This window comes from Mobula hypostoma, chromosome 12 (assembly GCF_963921235.1).
Source record: "Mobula hypostoma chromosome 12, sMobHyp1.1, whole genome shotgun sequence".
Classification (NCBI taxonomy): Eukaryota; Metazoa; Chordata; class Chondrichthyes; order Myliobatiformes; family Myliobatidae; genus Mobula; species Mobula hypostoma.
In genome coordinates, this window is record NC_086108.1 from 22,017,519 (window position 1) to 22,041,139 (window position 23,621).

At 39.3% G+C, this 23,621-nt stretch overlaps 1 protein-coding gene across 9 annotated transcripts in view; it reads left to right on the forward strand.

The window, feature by feature from the left end:
• The window catches only part of rasal2 (RAS protein activator like 2), a 418,356-nt gene that overhangs the window by 208,863 nt on the left and 185,872 nt on the right, over positions 1–23,621 (forward strand). Inside the window, exons 1-2 of one of the 9 annotated variants that reach the window (XM_063063739.1) lie at positions 18,494–18,578; positions 20,154–20,340. The exons of 7 other annotated variants lie outside the window; for them this stretch is intronic. In XM_063063739.1, the coding sequence (XP_062919809.1) occupies positions 20,205–20,340 (136 nt within the window). In that variant the 5' untranslated portion in view covers positions 18,494–18,578; positions 20,154–20,204. Of the gene's footprint in view, positions 1–18,493; positions 18,579–19,656; positions 19,699–20,153; positions 20,341–23,621 lie in introns of those variants that run through there. One more of the 9 variants, XM_063063740.1, reaches the window with a different exon arrangement.

A 23,621-nucleotide genomic window follows, 5' to 3' on the forward strand; every position in this document is an offset into this window, starting at 1 on the left:
AGAAATAAGAAAGAATAAAACATAAACTACCTCAAACAGTATAACAGGAAAGAGATCATCATTTCTCCAACTACAAGTTCACTCATTATAGAGCCTAATGGCCGAGGGTAAGAATGACCTCATATAGCGCTCTTTGGAGCAGTGCAGTTACCTTAGTCTATTACTAAAAGTGCTTCTCTGTTCAGCCAAGTTGGCATGCAGAGGGTGAGAAACATTGTCCAGAATTGCCAGGATTTTCTGTAGGGTCCTTTGTTCTACCACAGCCTCCAGTGTGTCGAGTTTGACTCCTATAACAGAGCCAGCCTTTCTAATCAGTTTAATAAGCCTGTTGACATCACCCATGTTGAAGCCATTGCCCAAGCACACCACAGCATAAAAGATTGTACTGGTGACAACAGAGTGATAGAGGATGTGAAGGAGAGGCCTGCATACTCCAAAGGACTTCAGTCATCTCAGGAAGTAGGGGCAACTCTGGCCCCTCTTGTACATAGCCTCTGTGTTGGTGCTCCACTCAAGTCTGTCATCTAGGTTCACTGCCAGGTACTTGTAGGTCCTGACCACATCCACATCCTCACCATCAATAGTAACCGGGAGCAGTGCAGGCTTAGTCTTCCTAAAGTCCATCACCATCTCCTTTGCCTTACTCGAACTGCAAATGATTCAGCTTGCACCTTTGACCAAGTCCTCCACCAGGGCCCTGTATTCGTCCTCCTGTCCTCCCTATATACACCCAATTATTGCTGAGTTAATCAGAAAATTTCTGCAGATGAATCAGTGTTGTATCTACAGTCTGAGGTATACAGGGTAAACGGGAAGGGAGCCAATACAGTCCCCATGGGGCTCCAGTGCTGCTTATAGCCATCTCCATCACACAGCTCTGAAGCCATACAAACTGTGGTCTGCATTTTCCAGGATACAATGGAAGTACCACCCTGCAATGGATGGAGCTATTCTCCCAGCAATGAGGGCTGTATGGTATTTGAAGGCACTTGGGAAATCAAAAAACGTGATTGTCTCAGTGCTGTCCTACTTATCCAAGTGGGAGTGAGCTGTGTTCAGCAGGTGCATGACAGCATCATCAACTCCAATGAGCTGGTAGGCAAACTGCAGGGGATCAAGGGCTGATTTGACCTAGGGTCAGAGGTGAGCGAGGACGAGCCTCTCTAGGGTCTTCAGTAGTGATCTTTCAAGAGTCATTAGATTCTGGAGTGATTTAGAGGATTAGAAAATTGCAGATGTGACTGCACTCTTTAAGAAGGGAGGGAAGCAGAAGAAAGGAAATTATAGGGACCGCTTCTTTTCACCTTGTATGCCCATGTTTGGATGACAGAATTGATGGCTTTGTGGCCAAGTTTGTGGGCAATATGAATGTAGGTGGAAGGGCAGGAAGTGTTGAAGAAGCAGTGAGTCTGCAGAAGGACTTGGACAGATGAAGAGAATGGGCAAAAAAGTGGCAGATAAAATATAGTTTAGGAAAATGTATGGTCATGCACTTTGGTAGAAGGAATAAAGTTGTTGACTATTTTCTGAACAGGCGGAGAAAACTCAAAAATCAGATGTTTAAATGGACTTGAAAGGCTTTGGTAGAGTTCCCTAAAGATTAACTTGCAGTTTGAATTAGTGGTGATGGAGGCAGATGTAACATTGGCATTTATTTTGAGGGGTTTAGAATATAAAAGCTGGGATGTAATACTAAGGCTTTATAAGGCATTGGTCAGTCCACACTTGCAGAATTGTGAGCAATTTTGGGCCCAATTATCAAAGAAAAGAGTGCTGGCATTGGAGAGAATCCAGAGAAAGTTCATGAGAAAGATTCCTGGAATGTATGATCAGAGTTTGATTACCTTTGGCCTGTACTCACTGGAGTTTAGATGAATGGGCGGGGGGGGGGGAGAGATCTCATTGAAACTTATTGAATATTGAAAGGCCTAGATAGAGTGGATGTGGAGAGGATGTTTCCTGTAGTGGAGGAATCTATAGAGTGCAAAGGCTCAGAATAGAGGGATGCCCATTTCGAACAGTGAGGAGGAATTTCTTTAGCTATAAGGTCGTGAATCTCTGGAATTTATTGCCAGACAGCTAGAAGAGGCCAAGTCATTGGGTATGTTTAAATTGAAGGTTGATAGGTTCTTGATCAGTCAGGTGTTAAGGGTTATGGGGAGAAGGTGGGAGAATCGACTTGAGAGGAATAATAAATCAGTCACGGTGGAATGGTGGAGAAAACACCTCAGGCTGAATGGGCTAATTCTGCTCCTATGTCTTATGGACTCCATAACTTTCTGGCTGCCTTCTCAATTTTCAATGATCCATGCAGTCTCATCTAGGGACTGAAATATTGTTTTCATGTAGCCAAATGGGAGAAATGAATTCAAAATTTACATCGTTTTCTCAAAGCTGGCATTTGAATACATTACAGCATCTTAGTTGAAGAAGAATTATTTATTTTGTTTGATTGCGTGGTGATGGTGCGACTGGAGATGTGCCCAGTAGATATGAGACAAATGGTGATGATATTGATAGTATCAAGTGACCACAGTGCAGCAAATTGAAGCACTTCCTACTGGAGCGTCCAAATTATTATTAAAGAAATGAGAAAGGAGTAATGATCTAAAAAGGAGAAAGTTACTTGGTCACGAGGCAAGGACATTTGTGGTATTGTGTCTGTGTAAACAATTGATGGTCAAGGCAATATTGGTTGGTGACTTGATTAACCTAGATCTAATGATACGATTAGCTTATTTTCTGCAGTGTGAGTTCAATTGCTACTTTGGAAGAGAATAACATTTTCATCTGTAACAAAAATGAGAGGTGCCATGGTAGTATAGTGGTTTGCATAATGTTATTAATCTCAAGCGTCAGAGCTCACTACTGGTGGCAGCTGTAAGAAGTTTGTACGTCCTCTCTGTGAATGTGTGTGTTTCTGGGTGTCAGTTTTCGCCCACATTCCAAGGATGTTCCGATTAGTCATTGTAAATTGTCCTCTGATTAGGCTAAGGTTAAGTAGGTGGGTTGCTGGGTAGTGTGGCTATTTTGGCCAGAAGGGCCTTTTCTACATTGTATCTGTGACGAGAATACACATAGATTAAGATGTTAGCTGTCCTGTGCTGGCACCAGTGGGATCAGCAGTTGGTCTGCCACCTGTCTTCAGGAAAAAGAGAGATAAGGAAAACAATGGAGCAGCATTTGGAGATGTTAATGAAGGGACGGGAGAGTTTAACGGAAGGAGAGCTGTCAAGATCGGCTCCCCCTTTGAACCCTGAACTGTTTGAAGTGATGGACAGGCGATACCCCAGCAGGGGGATAAAAAGGGACAGGTTCGCTAAGGCAAGACACACACGACACCCCGAGGTAACGAGACCCTGGAAGCGGTGCGTCTCCCACAAGTTGGTGGGAAGTTTTGGAGGGCTGGTCGCGGGACCAAGCCATAGACGCACAGGGTGGAAAGGTACGATCGGCGGGAACCTGGTGTGTGTCCACCCTTGCCTGGGTGCCAGGTTCACCGCAAAGAAACGATCGTATCTGGAAACGGAGGGGTCACGGTCGGTGACCTCAGAAGACATCACAAAGGGCTCGCCCAAAAGCTGACTGCGAAGAATATCGAAGGTCTGTGTGGAAGCCGTTTGAATATTCATTCGTTTTTGCTCTCTCTCTCCTACCCCCACTGTCCATCTCCCACGGCAGTGATTACTGCGAACTGAACTGAACTCAATTGAACTGAACTTTGCGTCACTTTGAAACTGGTCATTTACCCCTAGACGACGATAGAGCTTGATTGATCCCGTTATCCTAATTCTGTGTACATGTGTGTTTATCATTGCTGAACTGTTGCATTTATTATCCTTTTGATTAGAGTACTGTGTTGCTTGTTTCTTTAATAAAACTTTCTTAGTTCTAGTAATCCAGACTCCAACTGAGTGACCCATTTCTGCGGGTTTATAGTCATGTTGCTTGAGCATGATATACTGGCCGAACAAGAATTAGCAGTGTTCTCAATATTGTGTTCAGCAATAACTTTATTGACCTTGTGTCAAGATGAGTTTTGCTTGCTACTGGTTTACTTTCAATTGAAGTTGCCAAGGACCCAGTTATATGAATTGAGTGTAAGATATCTAAAATTATAATTGCTTTACATCAATCCTAGGCACTAGATTCAAGCAACCCAATCCAATGAACTTTGCAAGAACCTCTTTGTTAATATCTGAGGGCTAGAAAGTTGTGACGGTTGACCACAGATAATTCAATAAAAAGGCTGATGTAATTACTGTCTTGGGGCTACTTGAATATTTCAATCATGGTTCAACACCTTTCTATTAGCTTCCTAAACTGTGCCTTGCTTTGTAGCAATAGAGACCCAAAGGTTGTTGAGTGACACTTGACCTTATGTTTTCTTATGGCATTTGGTCACACATAGGGGTAGGAAAACTCTTGCTAATCATCAGCATTCCTCAGTTGATTGTTATCCTGCTCTCTATTGAGCATGTCGTTGTAATCCCTGAGGGCAGTATTTATCAGCAATTTTGGCTTGATAGTGTCACTCTGGATGAATCTGGTAAAATATCAGACTAACCTGTAAAGGCGAGACAACCAAAACCCAATTGACTTCAGCTTTTGTAAACTATCATTTCCTGATGTATCCATTCACAACATTATTAGGATGAAGAACCACCACCATGTCTGCATTTGATGCACTCAAAGTCCCATCTTCACATGGAGGGTATTCTCCTCTGTAGTACAACTATTTTGCAATATGAAATAGAGATAACAAAAATACAAGCAACCATGAGGTAGTATGGGGCATAATCAGAATTGAATTCCAGCATTTAATGAAGAGTCTAAAACAACATTCCAGAAACATAGAATATGAAACAGTATAACACAGGAAAAGCCTTTCAGTCCACCATGTTTACACTGACTATTGACAGGTAGTTATGAGGAAGTAGAGAGGCTACAGAACAACTTAGACAGATGAGGGAAATGGGCAAAGAAGTGGCTGATGGAATACAGTGTCGGGAAGTGTATGGTTATGCACTTAGGTAGAAGAAATGTAAGAGCTGACTATTTTCTAAATGTAAAGAAAATACAAAAATCTAAGGCGCAAGGGGACTTGGGAGAGCTTGTGCAGGATTCCCTAAAGGTTAATTTGCAGGTTGAGTCTGTGGTGAAGAAGGCAAATGCGATGTTAGTATTCATTTCAAGACGACTAGAATATAAAAGCAAGGATAATTGTGAGCAGTTTTGGGCCCCTTATCTTAGAAAAGATGTGCAGAAACTGGAGAGGGTTCAAAAGAGATTCACGAAAACGATTCCTGGATAAACAGCTTGTCATATGAGGGGTGTTTGTTAGCTGTGGGCATGTATTCACAGGAATTCAGAAGAATGAGGGGTGACCTCATTGAAACCTATCGAAAGGTGAAAGTCCTTGATAGAGTGGATGTGGAGAGGATGTTTCCAATTGTGGGAGCCTCTAAATCCAGAATACACGCCTCAGAACAGAGGGGTGTCCTTTTAGAACAGAGTTGAGGAGGAATTTCTTTAGCTAGAAAGTGACAAACCTGTGGAATTCATTGCCACAGGCAGCTGTAGAGGCTAAGTCTTTATGTATATTTAAAGCAAAGGTTGATAAATTCTTGATTGGTCAAGGCAGGAAGGGATACGAGGGGTGGGGTGGGGAAGGCAGGATATTGGGGCTGAGAGGAAAAATGGATCAGCCATGATGAAATGGTGGAGCAGACTTGATGGACCAAATGGCCTAATTCTGCTCCTGTATCTTATGGTCATGGTCTACTGAAGGTTTATTTATCTGCCTGCATGTGATCCATATCACTCTATTGCTTACCATATGTCTAAATGACTCTTAAACCTTACTATCATTTTGCAACACCCAATTGTTTTGCCTTTTCTCATGAAAGTGGGCAAGGTGCATTTTTTCATAGTGACATTGTTTAATTCAATTATAAGCATGTCAAACAACCTCATCTGATTTAGCTTGTCCCAATGATGACCTTATTTGAATTACTTAGCATAAATCATTCATCTTTGCCACATGAAACAAGATTTATTTGTATTACCAATACTAAAATGTTCCTTAAGGTTGTGTACTGATCCATCCTTTCCTAATTCCCATACATTTTCAACTCTGCACAATTATAAGTGAAACAGACTTTTTCCCCCTACCACTGTACTGAGCAGTATCACATTAACTCTTTCTGAATATCATAAAATACAAGAACATCTGCTATGAATTCACAGTGACAGCAGTGGAAATGCCTGATCAAGTCCACAATTCATTTTAAGAGGAATTCCAAAAATATTTTAATTTTCAGTGCCAATCTTCAATTATATTTGTCAGGGCTTATCCTTCAATAAATTTAATTGCATATCTATAGAACTCCAGTGAGAGCAGGTTCTCACTGGGGAGAAAATGACCATATTCTTCCTAATCTCTTAATCCATCTCAGATCTCGCAACCCTTTAAGAATTCTGAATTCCTTCAAGTGAGGTCAGATCTGGAGATACCACTTAAGCCACTTTCAGATAGTTGTTAAAATCTACCTATTAAACCAAACTTCTGATTATATATCCTAACATAATTTTTGCGATGAGTCCTTGGGACATTTTTTCTGTTTGATGCCCTATTCTGCACACAAAGTTACTCCTTCCACTTCACTGAGACATAATACTGCATTTGCTTTCTTTATTTAGCTGTTTACCAGTAGTTAACTTCTTGCATAATGAACATTTTTAAAACTTGCATGCAATCATGTCTTGGTATTGGCTTACTTGTGTCAGTGCCTGAGGGTTTCTGTGCTTTGCATTGTGTTGTGTTACAAGGAAACATTTTTTACAGTGGAAAAATTCTGTTAAAATAGTTTTGTGTGTAGTAAATACTTCTGTAAAGATGTACGTGAATTGTTTTAATTCTTGGCATTGGTGGAAAGTGCAAGTTCAGCATGGATGATTGGAAATTTTTATAGGTTCAAAGTAAGTTCACTTTGTTGTAATTAGTGCCATACTAGCAAGTAGCAGCGTATCTATCTCCAACTTAGTAAAATACTACAAGCAAATGGCGATGGTATACAGCGGGGACGTAATGTTTCACTTCTCTGTTTGATTTCTCTCCTGAAGGTAGTTGGTGATGGATAGACCGTTTAGATGTGTCAATAAGGTAGTATGATTGAATTTTTACATCTTGTGAGTTGGAAGTATTTGATTTTCGTATGCAATGAAATGGAGGTCCCCTTTCTCTTCGGTGGACAGTAACTGCAATTACTTGAGGCACTTTTAGAAAATTCAGGAAATTTTTATACTTCTCTGAAGCTGAAGCCTCTTCAGATGTGGTTCATAAATGTGTGTTTTATCTGTTGAAGACTCTAGTTTTTATTATTATTACATCAGACCAACCAATGGAACTCCTAATTCATTATTTACAGTGAGCTACAATGATTGAATAGGAACTTAATGTAAGATAAATCAAAGCAGGTGTTGCCTTGCTCTGCCATCCAATCTGACCCGTTCTGATCTTTTGCATCAGTGTCAGTTCCTTTGATTTCCGTAATATCTGAAAATTGGTTAGATTTCCATTTTGACCTGTACTTTGTGACCGGGTGTTCACAACTTTTTTTGGATTGAGAGTTCCTTAGGTTTAGTATAGTCTGGCTGAAGAAATTTAATTTATCTCTATCTTGAATTGTTATTCCTTACTTTGAAATTAAACCCTTGTTCTAGACATCCAAGCCAGTGAAAATGTAAACTCTACTACACTGCTTAGTCCTTTACAAATTTTATGCAATTGTGAATGCAACTCATTCTTCCAAATTCAAGACTAAACACGCTGTGTCTCCTTCATCTCTTGTGCAATGTAACAAAGCCCCATCCCAGGAAACAACCTGGTTATTCTTCTTATGCACAATATTCCTCAACCCCTTTCCCTAGTATTCTATTGCATTAGAGCAAAACCATGTCTGCTGTTGTACTTAAATCCTCTGGCAATAAAGGTGATCAATCTGCTTAATTTCCAGTTGTCTGCTAAACCTATATATTTTATATACAAGGACTGTTCTTCTGGAAACCATCACATTTCAATCTTTCTTGTTGAAAACATCATTGTCTTGCTACATTTTTGATCAAAAGAGATAACTTCATATCTTTTCACGTTCTATCCAACTTGGAGAGTCGTCATCTGTCTACGGTCCCCTGATGTTTCTTTGCATTTTGCTATGTTTCATAAGAAATCTGGATATAATACACTTGATACTACTTCACTGAACTCATTGATACAGATAGTAAATAACTGGAACTCTCATACAGATTTCTGGCAGATTTGACTGGTCAAAGCCTCCTTTCCTTAGATGACCTGTTTATTCCTACTCTTTCAGCTATTAGCAAGTCTATTATCCTTAATAATGTGCATCCTTATTTTGTTGGATAATCTCTTTTGTGACATTTTATTCTGAAAGTCAAAATACATCACATCAACTGGCTTATCTGTTTCTTAAAACGTCAATAAATTCCAGTGGATTTGTCAGACACAAATTCATGTTTACTCCAAAACTGTTTTATTTTCCTAATGCTTTATTACCACTTCATTCATAATAGAATCTGGCCATTTACTTTCTGATGATGTCACTCTAACTGTCTTTAGTTCCTTGATTACACTCTCCCTTCATCCTGAAAGTGTAGTGTTATATTCGCTCTTACAATTCAAAGATTCAAAGTACATTTGTTATCAAAGTATGTATACGGAATACATTTCTAGTATCGATGGAACTTTGGAGGTTATAGAGTCATAGAGTCACAGCCCTTTCACTCACCCATCAAATATCCAATCACCCTAATCCACACTAATCCCATTTTCTTTATTCTCCCCACTAATTCCATTTTTTAAATTCTCCCCATATTCTCATCAACTCTAACCTTTTCATGAGGGAGTAGCTTATGGTGGCAATTAGCTACTAAGCAGCACATCTTTGGGACGTGGGAGGAAACTGGAGCACCTGGAGGAAACCTGTTTGATCAGATTGAAGAAAGTGCAAACCAACAGATTGTGCCTGAGATCAGGATTGAACCCAGGTCCCTGGCACAGTGCAGTGTCATCACCTTCAAATTCCTATGATGCATTTGTTCAGGTCCTGAAGATCTCTTGGTCCTATTTATTACATGGTTATACATTCTTGAATTGACTGCTCATAATTTGCTGCCATATAAGGTTTTAGGAAATTACTTTGTACGTTCTCCTAGTTGTCCAGCAGTTCAATGAGGTGATTCTGCAGTCATTTAATTTGGGAACTTGGCCTTGGAATGCAATCTGCTCTAATGAAAATTATCCACAGTCATTTTTATTTTGGCAGAACAATCTGAAATACTTTAGAAGTGATGAGTTTGAGCTCTGATCCCATTCATGTCTCTACCCATTACTTAAATGCCTGTAATGCAGAATTGTTCTGAGTGGGTATTTTTTAGATGGTCTCAGACATATTCCACATGTTTAATTCCTTGTTTATAGTAAAGTGGAGAAACGAGGAGAAAAGAAGCATTTTAAAGTAAAAGACCAAAAATTAACGATTGAATCATTCAAAAGGGCAGAAGGCAGAATGAAAATTTTGAAGCAATAATTTTATTATGACTTGTATTGTTAGTCCATGATTTTGACAATCATTTTATGGTTCACCCTGAATTTAATGTTTTAAAGTGTGGGCTGTCTCCAGCTAACAAATAGGTTTCATTTTCATAGAAGTCTAAAAGTCAATTTTGTCCATAACTCAGAAAATACATGTTTTAAAAAAGTCACTTGATAGGGTAACTGCACTTCTATAGTATTACAATGAATGAATCAAAGATAATTAAGACTGATAAGAAGTGGAAAGGACCAAGAGATCTTCAGGACCTGAACAATTACAAGAAATGGAAAGAGAGGAATGAAAGTTTGTATGTAATTTGTACCTTTGAAATTAGTAATACAGGTTCTCATTTGGGGTGTCCATAGTTGGGCGTATGTAACTCTGAGACCACCTGCAATGTGTTTCCACCACTATGATCTTTTGTTTTCAATCTAGATGAGGAGACAATAGGTGTCTTAACATATATTTTTGGGATATATACGTTGATCTGGAAATTTATATTGTCCCTCTTGTGGAGCAGAGAATGGTGCAGAAAAGATTCTGTTAAATATTACACCCCTTCCTAAACCATTGTGCAATTATTGGTACATCTTTTTATTATTTCTTTCAAGTTCAAGTTTAATTCTCATTCAATCATACATGAATACCCATGAATTCAGCCAAACAAAACAGCGTTCCTCCGGGGCCAAGATGCAAAACACGTTACCATCAGTCATACACAGCACAAGACACTTAACAGATAGCAGTAAAAATAGAGTCACACAAAAATATCATATAGCCCAAATCCCTGAGTCCATGGATGATGTTGGCAAAAACAAGCCTACAGCAGCATGTAATTATAGCGAACCAATATAGTGCTCATCAGATTCTAACTAAGTTTCTCAGAGAAACTTCAGGTTGTATTTTTGCAAAGCAGCTAACATGCTGTCACCCACAGCCAGCACTGCCAAGCAGAAAAGTTGGTCCTATTTTAATAACTGTTGAATATTGAGCAAATATATGCAATGTGAGTTAATTTGTTCCCAGCATTGTCTAGTTTCTGATTGTTGCCTTCATTTTTGTTCATTAAACTGTTTTGTTAAATAGTCTCGATGTTCTAAGTCATATTTAAGGCATGAAACCCAGTGAAAAGTGGGAATCTCATTCCAAGTGAAATTACAACATGTGCTGTCAAGAGGACATGTAAATAAACAGCTTTGTTTTATTCAGTTGATAGCAGCTGGCAAATTGGACCATAAAACCATAAGAAAAACTAAAGTGAAAAGGATTTTATTTTGCACTATGGTTGTCCTTAATAAATACTAGAAAAATTATGATGTAATTCCACAAAAATCATAGGACAGTCACCCCTGAACAGCTGAACTGACAAGAGTAGAGGGTTATTTATCTTAAGGACCTTAACTGCAGCGAAGCAGGTGTTTGAGTGATGTCTGAAAAATTTGGGGCCATGTCTTTCAATCACTAGTAGCCAGACCCTTTTATTGTCCATGTTGTGACTAATGCTTAAGGCATGCAGAAAGCATACAGGCAGTGTGAGTGACTTCAGGCATCCAGGAACACAGAACAATACAATGGAGCATCTACCTTCTGTCAGTGAGGTACGTGAAGACCTTCAACAGCCCAGTCACTTTCCTTCAATGCACTCTCTATATGATCTGAGAAAAGAAATTGCAAAGCATGGTGAAACCGGTAACGTTCAAGCAGTCATGATAAATTAATTTTGTCAATGCTACAGAGGCCTTCCTACAGAAATGCACATCAGCCACACATTTTAATTCCACATCCCATTCCCATTCTGACATGTCTATCCACGGCCTCCTCTACTGTAAAGATGAAGCCACACTCAGGTTGTATTCCGTCTGGGTAGCTTCCAACCTGATGGCATGAACATTGACTTCTCTAACTTCCGCTAATGCCCCTCCTCCCCCACCTACCCCATTCCGTTATTTATTTATATACACACATTCTTTCTCTCTCTCTCTCCTTTTTCTCCCTCTGTCCCTCTGACTATACCCCTTGCCAATCCTCTGGGTTTCCCCCCCCTCCCCCTTTTCCTTCTCCCTGGGCCTCCTGTCCCATGATCCTCTCATATCCCTTTTGCCAATCACCTGTCCAGCTCTTGGCTCCATCCCTCCCCCTCCTGTCTTCTCCTATCATTTTCGATCTCCGCCTCCCCCTCCCACATTCAAATCTCTTACTCACTCTTCCTTGAGTTAGTCCTGACGAAAGGTCTCGGCCTGAAATGTCGACTGTACCTCTTCCTAGAGATGCTGCCTGGCCTGCTGCGTTCACCAGCAACTTTGATGTGTGTTGCATATCAGTACACTGACTTCATGCTGTGAGCAGAGAGAATTGAAGTGAAGCAGTCAAAGATTGCTCATAATGAGAGATAGACAGATGCCTTCTCTATATCTGCCTTCTATTCCAGTCTGTGAGAGCCATGGAATGTCAAGTACATGGCAAAGAAAATGCCCTTTTAGAGATTTTGTAACTCCTTTAAGACTAGTATCCTTCTAACCTTACTGAAGTCAAATAAAATGTGGGGTCTGAAGCAATGTACAGAAAATAGCTTTTGATCAATTTTGAAACACAAGAGACTCTGTAGATGCTGGAAATCCAGAGTAAAGCGAAGAAAATGCTGGAAGAACGCAGCAGGTTAGGCAGCATTTATAGAGAGAAATAAACAGTTGACTGTTTATCAGGACTCATTTGTGTATGTTTTGCTCAGTTTCATTTTGTTCTCTTGTGGATTAGACAGCTGATCTGGACTTTACTGATTACAATACAGAAGGTGGTCTTTTGGTTCATTGTGTCCACTCCGAGTCCCAGCAGAGCAGTGTCATCGGTTCCACTCCTGCTCTTATTCCCCTGTCTCTTTTTAAGAGATACAGCACGGAACAAGCCCTTCCAGCCCAATGAGTTGTAATGCCCAGTAACTCATTAGATTGTTGGAGGCAACTGGAACACCAGAGGAAACCCATGTGGTCACGGGAGGATGTACACATTCCTTATAGAGGACGCTGGACTTAAACTCCAATCTCTGATGCTCCGAGCTATAAGAGCTTTATGTTAACCACTACGCACAAATCCATCAGTTCCATTTTGATTCTTTTGCAACTCATCGCCTCTGAGGAATATTTAGCCACAGTCAGTTAACTAACCAGCATATCTCTGCCTTGGAAAAGGAAGTTGTGGTACCCATGCTGTGCAAACTACATAGCTTGCAAGGTCAGAATCCAGTCCAGATGGCAGGGGAAGTAACGCAGCAGCATTACCTGCTGCAACAAAGCACTCCATTTAGACGCCAGCATTCAAGCACAGTCAGGAATTCACTAGTGGAGCTGCCTGAATTTGTTGAGATCAAGGAGGTGATAGGGATGAAGGATTATTGGTGAAGGTGAGGCAGTTTGGTGTGGTGTGGAAGAGTTGTCACTTCATTACAGAGTTAGAGTTAAGTTGTTCTGGGGTTGGATTGAGGCATGTGTTGAGACTGTCTCCATTGGCCTGGCTTTCAGAGGTAGTGAAGTAATCACAACCTGACTGCTGTTCTGTTTACTTCCCAGTCCTTGATGAAGAATGATGTTTGCGGAGGACCTGAAGCTGTTTCACCACAGGATCCATAAGATAACCAATTTATATGTTTTAAAAATGTGGTTTGAACGCCACAAGTGAAAGTGACTACCAATTTTGGCACATTTCTCTTATCAAAAAACAGTATTACTTTTTCACACTTTTGCTGGTAACATTTACAATTCTTTTGAAAATCATCCACAGTTTGGTTAGACTTCAGTCATCCATGTGCCACAAAAAGAGATGAGGAAGAGAACAGAGTATTTTTTTCATTGGGTTTCATTCTGTCATCAATTCTATGCTAGTTTGCCGATCAATCCCATTTCCCCTGTTTGTTTCCCTGTATTTTCTCTTATGTAACTAGCAACTGCACCTTTATTCTCCTCCCACCCAGAAAATTAGGGATAATTTACAGCAGTCAGTTGAAGTAGCATATTTTTAGAATGTGGGTACAAGCGTGGAGTACAGTGGGAAATCAGCATGTCCACTGGGAGACACTATAAATACCACATGAGCATCACCAGAAGCCAAGATGGAATATTGACTTTTGGAGCTCTGAGGCAGTAGCACTACCTGCTGCATCCGTTCCTCCTCTAGGATTGGAAAAACAATATTCCATATATCATCAGAAAAGACTGCCGTAGAAATAATCACTTTGGAGGTACAGTACATGTAAGCTCCGCCTTTTTCACTTTTGTTGTCATAATGCAGTAATTGAGCTACCACTGTACAGCTATGGAAATTTGCAACAGTCTTTGATGATATGCCAGTTCTCCTCAAACCTCTAACAAAGTAGAGCCATTGGTGTGCATTCTTCATTATTGCATCAATATGTTAGTCCCAGTGCACATCCTCTGAGATATCGCCATCCAGGAACTTAAAACTGCTCACTTTTCCACTGCTAATCCCTCAGTGAGGACTGCTGTGTGTTCTTCACAATCAATTTCTTGATCTTGCTAGCGTTGCATGCAAGGTTGTTGTTGCAAACCACTCAACTAGCTGATCAGTCTCACCTCAGTGCACCTTGTCATCATCCGAGATTTTACCAACAGCAGTCTGGTATGGAGGCTCCAATGTACAGGCCTGCAAGAGGCTGTAGAGGGTTGCAGGCTCAGCCAGCTCCATCAGGGGCACACCCCTCCTTGCCATGGAAGCCATCTTCAAGAGGCTTTTCCTCAGGAAGGTGGCATATATCAGAAAGAACCTTCACCATCAGGGACATACCCTCTTCTCGTTACTACCATCAGGGAGGAGGTGTAGAAGTCTGAAGCCTCATGTTCAATGATTCTTCCATTAAATTTCTGAACGGTCCATGAATGTTACCTAATTATTTCTATTTTCTTTTATTTATTTATTTATTTATTTATTATAGAATAGAGTAGAACTTGATTGTCATTGCCCTAGACAATAAGATTGCAGTGCTACTCCAGTCTGTGCAAAAACATATTTACAATGCATGTGGTGCAGCTTAATTAAAAAAAAATCCCTTATTTACATGCAACAAGTGACTTTGATAGTCCGTAACACTCAAAGACCATTGGCATTATTCAGGCTGTAGCATTATTCAGGTGCACAACGGCCCTCAGGAAGAAGCTATTTTTCAGTCTTGCTATCCTGGCTAAGATGTTTCTGTATCTCCTTCCAAATGGCAGAAAATTGAACAAACAGTGTCTGGGATAGGACAGGTCTTTAATGATGTTACGAGCGTGCCATAGGCATCGAGAGTTGTAGATTATCTCCAGGTCCGGTAGTTGAGTCCCAATGATGTGCTGAGCTGTCCTACTCTAGCTGTCGTTGGAGTGCTTTGTGATCTGTCTTGCTGCAGCTAGAGCACCACACTGTTATTCCATATGTCAGTATGCTCTCTATCCCACATTGTTAAAAGTTAGCCAGCAATTTTTGGGGCAGATTAGCTCTCCTTAAGCACCCCGGGTAGTATTTTGTAATTTATACTAATTTTATGTTTTTGCTTTGTACTACTCACAAAATCGCAAATTTCATGTCAATAAACCAGATTCTGGTTCTAAACTACCAAGGAGCAGTTGTAAGTAATGCTAATTTGGTGAACAGCCAGTAGTAGTGAAAATGCCAGTTATCTCAACCTGTACTGTATTGACAATATACACCAGCTGTCATCAACAGATAATTGCATTTCAACTTGTGATTTATCAATGCTCCAGGGTAGCTTGTATAAGAAAGGATACCTCAAAGAGCTGACTATCCCATGTTGTGATTTTGATGCATTATTATACCAGTCACTGGTGTTTATGTGGGAGCTTGCTGCCCTTAGTGGAGGGTGTCTTATTATTTTTCTTCAGAAGCTACAGCATTGAAGAGCATTCATGGAGTAATCTACTATTTTGGTAAAGGTTGTTTATTTAAAGAAAACTACTTTTGCACTTGATTTTCAGAGCCTGTTAAAGAAACAGAGAAGCTAGCTCATGGGTGGCTTGAAACTATTGATATTGCCCATTGCTTTTGATCGATTTTCCTGTTTCTTTCTCCTCTTTTGCTATAAGCCTACAAACTGTGTCAGAAAGCCCAGGCAGTAAAATGCTGCTGTCCATCTTTCACCTGTGTTTCTGTGATATGATGTCTATAAGTGCATGACATCTTTGTACTTGTGTCCAGTGTTGTTCTTTTGGATTCAGTTTGAATTCCTTTTTGTTTATCACAGCAGACAAAGCTAGAATCTTCAAAATTTGGTAACGTGGGTGAATAAACTCATTTCCTTACACAATAAGCACCACTTAAATTATAACTTGCCACATTAATTTATTCGTATCTTGGATTGGTTATAGCACCTTGTCAGGCTTTATAGACAAGTGCCAGTAAACCCTGTACTGAAATGTTTTCTAGTTAGTTTCCCCAGTGCTGTTTCTCTGTTACGGCTTTTTCATTATTTTTCTGTGGTGATTACATTTATACTTGGACAAATATTCTCTCCATAATTCCTTTGTGATGTCTGCACAGTAATGCAAGTTATAGACTGAGATTCAATTCTATTCGTAGTGCTTAGTAGACTAGGAATTGATTTATGTGCTGCATTGCTGAAAATTGACTACTGAGTAATTTATGCCCTTTTTTTTTACTCCCTGACTCCATCCATGCTTCAACCCAAGAAAAGAGTCATCATATGGGACAAGTGCACAATTTGAGGCTCAGATATTTGTTACATCTCAGAGTATCTTTGTGTGCACTTCGGGACATACCAAGTCTATGTATGTCAGTTGTTATGTATGAATTCTACAGGTAATTCCACTTCTGCATGAAAAAATGAGAAACCTTCACTCTCTGTCTCTTTAGCTCTTTCTGCCTTTCTCTTTGTGTTTCTTTTCACCTCTAAATCAAAGTCAAGTTTGTTGTCACTTAATTGGGTAACACTTTACTCAGGATGTGATTTTTAGAATGATTCAGATATAATTTGCAGAGAGGCCAGGATGGGATTGGATAATTCCCTTAAAGATGTGAAAATATTGTTTGGGATAGTTTATGCCTGGGAGTGCTGTGTCCTGTTATAGTATACTTCTCGAGAATTTCCTGCTTTCCTGAATAATAATGGGACACCACGACAACTCAGGGCATTGGAGTTTGGCGTTCAATCCCAGCATCTTCCGTAAGGAGTCTCTGTACGTCCTCCCTGTGGACTGTGTGGGTTTTCTCCAGGTTCTCCCGTTTCCTCCCTTAGTGCAAAGACGTACCAGGTAGGTTAATTGGTCATTGTAAATTGTCCTCTGATTAGGTTAGGGTAAATCGGGGTTGTCAGGGATTGCTGGGCGGGAAGGGCCTACTCTGCACAGCATCTCTAAATAAATAAATAATGTGGAAATGGGAACTTCTTGTGTTTCTTGAAAATAAAGGCTACGTTAGAAAACAAATTCATTTGCTTTGGTTGTGATAAAAGGACTTCAAAAAGTACTTGGTTTGCTGGATAAAATCAGCTGGTAATCGTTAATGCTGCTGACTGCAGATGCACAGGCACAGAAAATCTTATCCAGGAAATGCACTAAAAGCTTTAATATCTCTCTTGGCAGCTTTTATACAATCCATTAAAATCCATCAATATGAACCGTGTTGTGCTCCAATGAGAGAGGCCAGTGATCAATAAAACACTTTGCATATCCATTTATTGGCTGGCTGTCTTGTTGTAATATATGAGAAAGGATAACAGAGCTGTATGAAAGGTGTTGGTATATTTTGTGCAGCCTTTGTGGCCAGAGTCCAGATTCTGTGGACAGACAATGAGTTCATTCATCCATGGTAGAGCAGAGTGGTCAAACTGCGTTGAAGATGAGGAACAGCTTCTTTTGTTGCTCGGTAGAAAGCAGATTTTACCTGACCCCTAAACCCTTGGAAAGGTCTTTTGTCTTGTGTGTATTTGATCAAAGTGCCAGTCGCCAGTGGGTGATGCAAGGCTAATTGGGATGTTGAAGCTTGTTAGGGTGAGATGCGCTGTATCGAGTTGGTGTTTGAGAAGTATGCAGAGATTCTGGTGCTGGTGGTAATTGTGAACCTTTGATCTCATGCTTAGCTGATTTGTTCTCTGAAATGCTGCTGCTGGGTGTGTATGTTTGCTTCAAAGGGTTTCTCTTGAAACACAGATAAAGGAATTGAAAATAAAGTTTTGTGATTGCTTGTTGAAAGTGCTAAGTTTCTGCTCAAAAAATGGTGATGTAAAACAGTTGAGAGATTTTGTGCAGTGTCAATGGACTGCAGACAAAGGAATTTCTGATTTTTTAAAATATTCTCTTGAAGTACAGATAAAGGAATTGAAAATAAAAATTTTGTGATTGCCTGTTGAAAGTGCTAAGTTTCTGCTCAAAAACAGTGATGTAGAACAGTTGAGAGTTGTGTAGTGTCAATGGACTGCAGACAAAGGAGTTTCATATTCAAAAAAATTTAAGCATTCCGAATAATTGTGTTTATAACACAAAGGGAGCATTTTAATATTTCCAGTTTGCAGCAAGAAAGCTGTAGATGTCAGCACTGGAGTTTATTTCTACAAAGCAGGACTATTAACTTGTAAATTGGAACCCTGCCGGACATCAGTATAGGTTTATTTACTTGATAACTAGAGAATATAAAAACAAAGACATGTTTGTAGAAGTGTTTTGCCTATATGCTGCAGCAGAGTGCATTGTTGTTTACTTTAAGAGGACTTGGGATGGGAGGTGAACACCTGCTATGTTTTCATTTTTATTCGTCCTAATGATCACACACTGGAATGCTCACTTTTAATTTGATAATATCAGCTGGGGTATTAGTTCATGGCACGGCATTGTTGTACAGTGATCCTAGGTCTACTATTCTGATCCATTTATAGAGAAGATCTTGAGTAAAAGAGATTTTTATTGGGCCAATCAATTTAAAAAAGAAGCTCTATATAAATGTGTGGGTGGATTTTCTGTGTTTCTTTGAAGCTCTGGAAGAAATAGCATCATTTGTTGGAAAAATCAGAGTATATTGCAAATAGTCAATTTTCTAATTAGTTTAACTGATGATGGTCATAATGTTAGTGCAGTTTATTTCTGACTGCACAGGGAGTGGCGTGTAGCGCATGCAGTACTTCGATGAATTTAAATACTTTTTCCACTTAGCTGTAGGTTGATTATGTTTTCCATTTGAAAGACTCTTGCTTCCCATTTTATGTTTTTTTACTATTAGTTCTTCTTTGCAGAGGAGTTTGGGCTATTATTGTCATGTTCACCGCAGTTGATGTTATAAAGTGTTAGAATTACAGCTGCTGCTTCTGCATTGAAACCTATCTCATATTTGTGGATTTTTTCTGTTGAGACAGGAATCCAACACCACCTTCATGTACTTCACTAAACAAGATATTGCAGGAAATGCTCCATTAGGCAGCCAGATCTATTGGGTGAGAGCACGTGTTTCAGGTAGATGACTAGAGGATGTCTGTAGTGAAAGAATCTTCAAAAGCATGTTGATATTCTTGAATGTTAGATGGTGGTGGCAAAGTGTGTTTTTAAATTTGGTTGTGTAGGAATGGCAAAAAAATTATTCATATTTTGTCTTGGCAAATTGTCACAATTAAGGAAGAGTAATTACTGGCTGTGGGCCTTGAACTTTCATTGATGGTGCCTGTCTTTGATCTTTTAGTGTGTCACAAATTAGGCTGGTAGATGCAATGCCTGGTATGATAATGAGGCTGTTACTGGAAAATGAAGCAGTGTGAATGTATACCGCATGAGGTCAAGAAGGGGCACTGCAAGATTGAATCGTCTGGCTCACTCTTTAAGCTTTCTGATGGAAAAAATGCTGTTAGAATAAGTTAAAAGGAGCCTTAGCCTTGTGATTAAAATTTGTGTTTTGTTTGAGGCTATAGTTGTTCGCTTAAAAGAAAGTAGGCAGATCCCCAACTGTCAAAACACCCTGATAGATATTGTGACTAAAGTATGAGGCTAGAAATTTGTTTCTGTCCATCTTTGACTGTGCAGGATCACAAGCGAGTTATCACAGCCTGAAGCAAGAGTCAGCATCTTCAGAAGAGGAGGTATATAAAGAGGAGCAAATGAAAGATTTTTGTTTCACATGTTGTTTTGGACTACCTTCTATTTTGATTATTCAAATTGTTTGTTTATTAGGCAAGGTGGCTGGTTTAGCTTTGTATTTTCAATGTAGATTTCACACAATCTAAGTATTATAATCAGACCTGAGAAGTGGAATGAGTGAGATAGATTTTTTTCTGTTTCTATGTAATATTTTGAAAGACAATGTATTGTTAACAAAATTTTCAGATCTGCTTAGTATGCATTAGAGTTAGGGTACCGTTCTTAAGAGAACAGATTTTGCATAATAACAGTTTGGTATTATATGTGTTAAATCATGAATAAGATGATTCATCATCACTTGGAAGAGGAATCTGAGTATCACTTGCTTAACACTCTACCACATACTGTACTTCCTTACATCAAGTGGTTTATAACTTGGATTTATTTGCATCACCAGCCACTCTTTCCATCGGCGGGCCAGCCTCATCTTGGTGCCAGCTCGGTGCCAATGCAGTCATGCTCGATAACAACTCCCTTGTCAACGCTGGTGTTTTCATTTTGTCACCACTGTACAGTGCAGGCCTCCGGCGAATATGGCTGTCTCGGAGATCAGCCAAGTCCCAGCTCTCCTTTCGGTGCATGTGGTAAGTTGGTGGAGTTACACGAGTTTTTGTTTAAAAGCTTATATGTTCAGTGTACCAAACACATTGCTTGATTAGCAAGATTGGGGCAGTATTACATTTGCTTGCACTGCAGTTTCTCATACATTCAGAAGTGTTTCCTTGCTAGAAAACGCTGGTCATGAAAGATGTTTTGATCACAGCAGGTAATGTGATTATGTAACTAACAATCAGTGAGGAAGTTGATGCTTGTAGAGTGCCAGTTATTTACCTCAGGTAGCATGATAGCAATTGATGGCACAAGCATGTGAAAAGAATTGAGTTGAATTATTGATTGGTCTAATTTTGTTTGAAACGTTAGTTTCACTAATTCTTAAACCAAATCATAGCATCCTAAACCATTTGTGGGGCAATACTAACCTTTGTTTGAACATCTGCATTTATTCCATTTGTATCTGTAGTGCCAATTCAGAAAATTATATTCCCCATATACAACTGAATTATACTTGGAATTTGTGATGGCTTCTATAAAATGTCCAGAATTCACTCAGAAGTGTGAGTAATGTGTAAATGCCATCACTGAGTCACAGCTTGAGATTGCTTTTAAATCTGTTGATGCTTAATTCCCAGCACAAACCTCCATCCCCATCTCTTCCCCACCAATTCTTGTTCCATTCAGTTTGTACTTTCTCACGGCACATACGGATTATGAGTTGCCCATGTTGTAGTCCATTTAATACAACTTAGTCAGATCCAGTATACCCTGAGGGTAGGTATAAATTTCAGATTTGATAAATATGTAAAATAGTCATAGTCATAGTCATACTTTATTGATCCCAGGGGGAAATTGGTTTTCGTTACAGTTGCACTATAAATAATAAATAGTCATAGAACCATAAATAGTTAAATAGTAATATGTAAATTATGCCAGTAAATTATGAAATACGTCCAGGACCAGCCTATCGGCACAGGGTGTCTGACCCTCCAAGGGAGGAGTTGTAAAGTTTGATGGCCACAGGCAGGAATGACATCCTATGACGGTCTGTGCTGCATCTCGGTGGAATGAGTCTCTGGCTGAATGTACTCCTGTGCCCACCCAGTACATTATGTAGTGCACAGCCATGTGTCCATGGAGAGGTAAAGCCAAACAAATATCAATGGAAGAAGTTCTGCTAATCTAACCATGATCCAAGCATCTTGATTACAATCGTCCATTTCTGTATTGGTTTCTTCCATTTAAAGCCATACAGTATGTTGGAAGGTTATTGTCTCACTGCTGGCTAAAGAATGACTGAGAACATGCACTTTTATAAGAGTCTGAATTATAAAAGCTATGAATTTCCAAGCAGAATGCCAAATAATAATTTGAGATCTGCAGCTTGAGCTGCTTACAGATGAATAGAATTGTTGATTTCACCTATTTCTGATATTAGTTGGGTCTTGCTGAATTATAGCTTTTTCTATATTTGTTGCAAAAACACCAGAGCCTGTTTGTGATTCTAATCAAAAACTAATGCAGGGCAATGAAATATTTCCTGTAAAATACCTAATATATAATTACTTAAGTCTGCCCATTTCCTGTGATGGTCACTGAACTGTACCAGCAGAGTATGGTGAGGCAGGGAAGGTAATGTTGCTTACTAGTTATAAAAGCACATTTATTAGTTATTTTTGCTTAATGACTTCACGATAACTAAACCTGGTGAAGAGGTTGAGCTGAAATATTAATTCTGTTTCTTTCTGCACAAATTTTGCCTGCCTTGTTGAATATTTCTGGCATTTTCTGTTTTTATTTCAGATTTCCAGTATCTGCAATATGGTTTTCTCTCGGAAATTGCTTTGATTTGGATTAAAACTATATTAGGTTATTAATTGCAACTGCATTCGTAGTTGAGATCTGATTAATCCAATTAACAGTTTCATATGCAAACTATTAATTTTTATGTTGATGGTTACATTAGCTATGTTGTGTTCGTATGCTCAACGGGGTCAAGAGTGTAACGGAGTTACATGAAATATCCGGGACAGCTGGGTCTGAAGCTGGAATAGACCTAGTGTATTGTGGGCTGCAAGACTAGACTTTGACATACAACTTTCATGCTCAGTATGCCAGCAACTGAACAGTAGAGCTATAATGCAGTAGCAGTAAGCCGATCTGGAAACTTAACAGTATGAATTTATTTGTTGATTTGATTTCCATGGATTACTTTTCTTGCGATGAGATTTGAAAGGGTGGTAATTATCTTGTTTTCTGCTCTATCTCTGAGTTTCCTGTAATTTGTGTCCAGGAAATGAGCGTGTTTTTTTGTTCCACATATAGACCTGTACAGCACAGGAATGGGCCCATTGGCCTTGGATGTCTCTGCTGACCGTGATGCAGAATTTAATTGCACATCTGCCTGCATGTGGTCCATATCCCTCAGTTCCTCACCTGTTTGTACACCTGTCTAAATGCCTCTTAAATGTTGCTGTTGTATTGGCTTCCACCCCTTCAACATGCAATGGATGTATTTTTGAACATAACCTTGATATGCTGTAAGAGCAACGGTTTTAAAACTTATTCAGAGGATAAAGTTTGTGCTGCCAGTCTTCATAAATTAGATATTTGTAAGATACAAAATATAAGAAATACCAGTATTTATAGTGCTGTAGCGGGAGCCCCAGCCAGTTTTGTTTTTATAGCAATCCAGTACCTTGTTTTGTCTCTCAAACATATTGCGGTCATAATCTACATTGAAGCATGGTGTACATAATGCTTAAGGTTTATTTGTAAAGCGTAGTAATTTCTTTCATTGCACCAAATTGATAGAAGGATTTGTTTGAGTCATAGAAAGTGATAAATAACTTAGTGTATTAAGTCTTAATGTATTAAATGATGTATTAAGTCTTGGCTGGAAAAATATTTCAGTCAGCACTTGTTCCTGAGCCATTTGTCTGACCCATCGACTGCAGGGAATAGTAAGTAATTAATCATTAGTAATCAGCTTTGAATAATGGGGTTCTGTGGGGGAAATGGATCCATTAATTGAATAAACTGGATTCATACATCACATTCCTCTGGAATTGGTAGCAATAAGCCACTAAACAGAGGAAGCAGTAACACTGATGACTCAGATATTGTTGTTGTCCAGATTTCTTGTTATGCATTTCTGAAACTTGCAGTTATAATGTTGATAACACAACCGACTTTCACCGTATTATGATCAACTGCTAAGACTCTACATCAGTCAAGACTAATGAGTAAATTACAGATAAGATTTTATGTAGATTCATCAAAGCACTTTAAAGAAATGTGATGTGTTCAG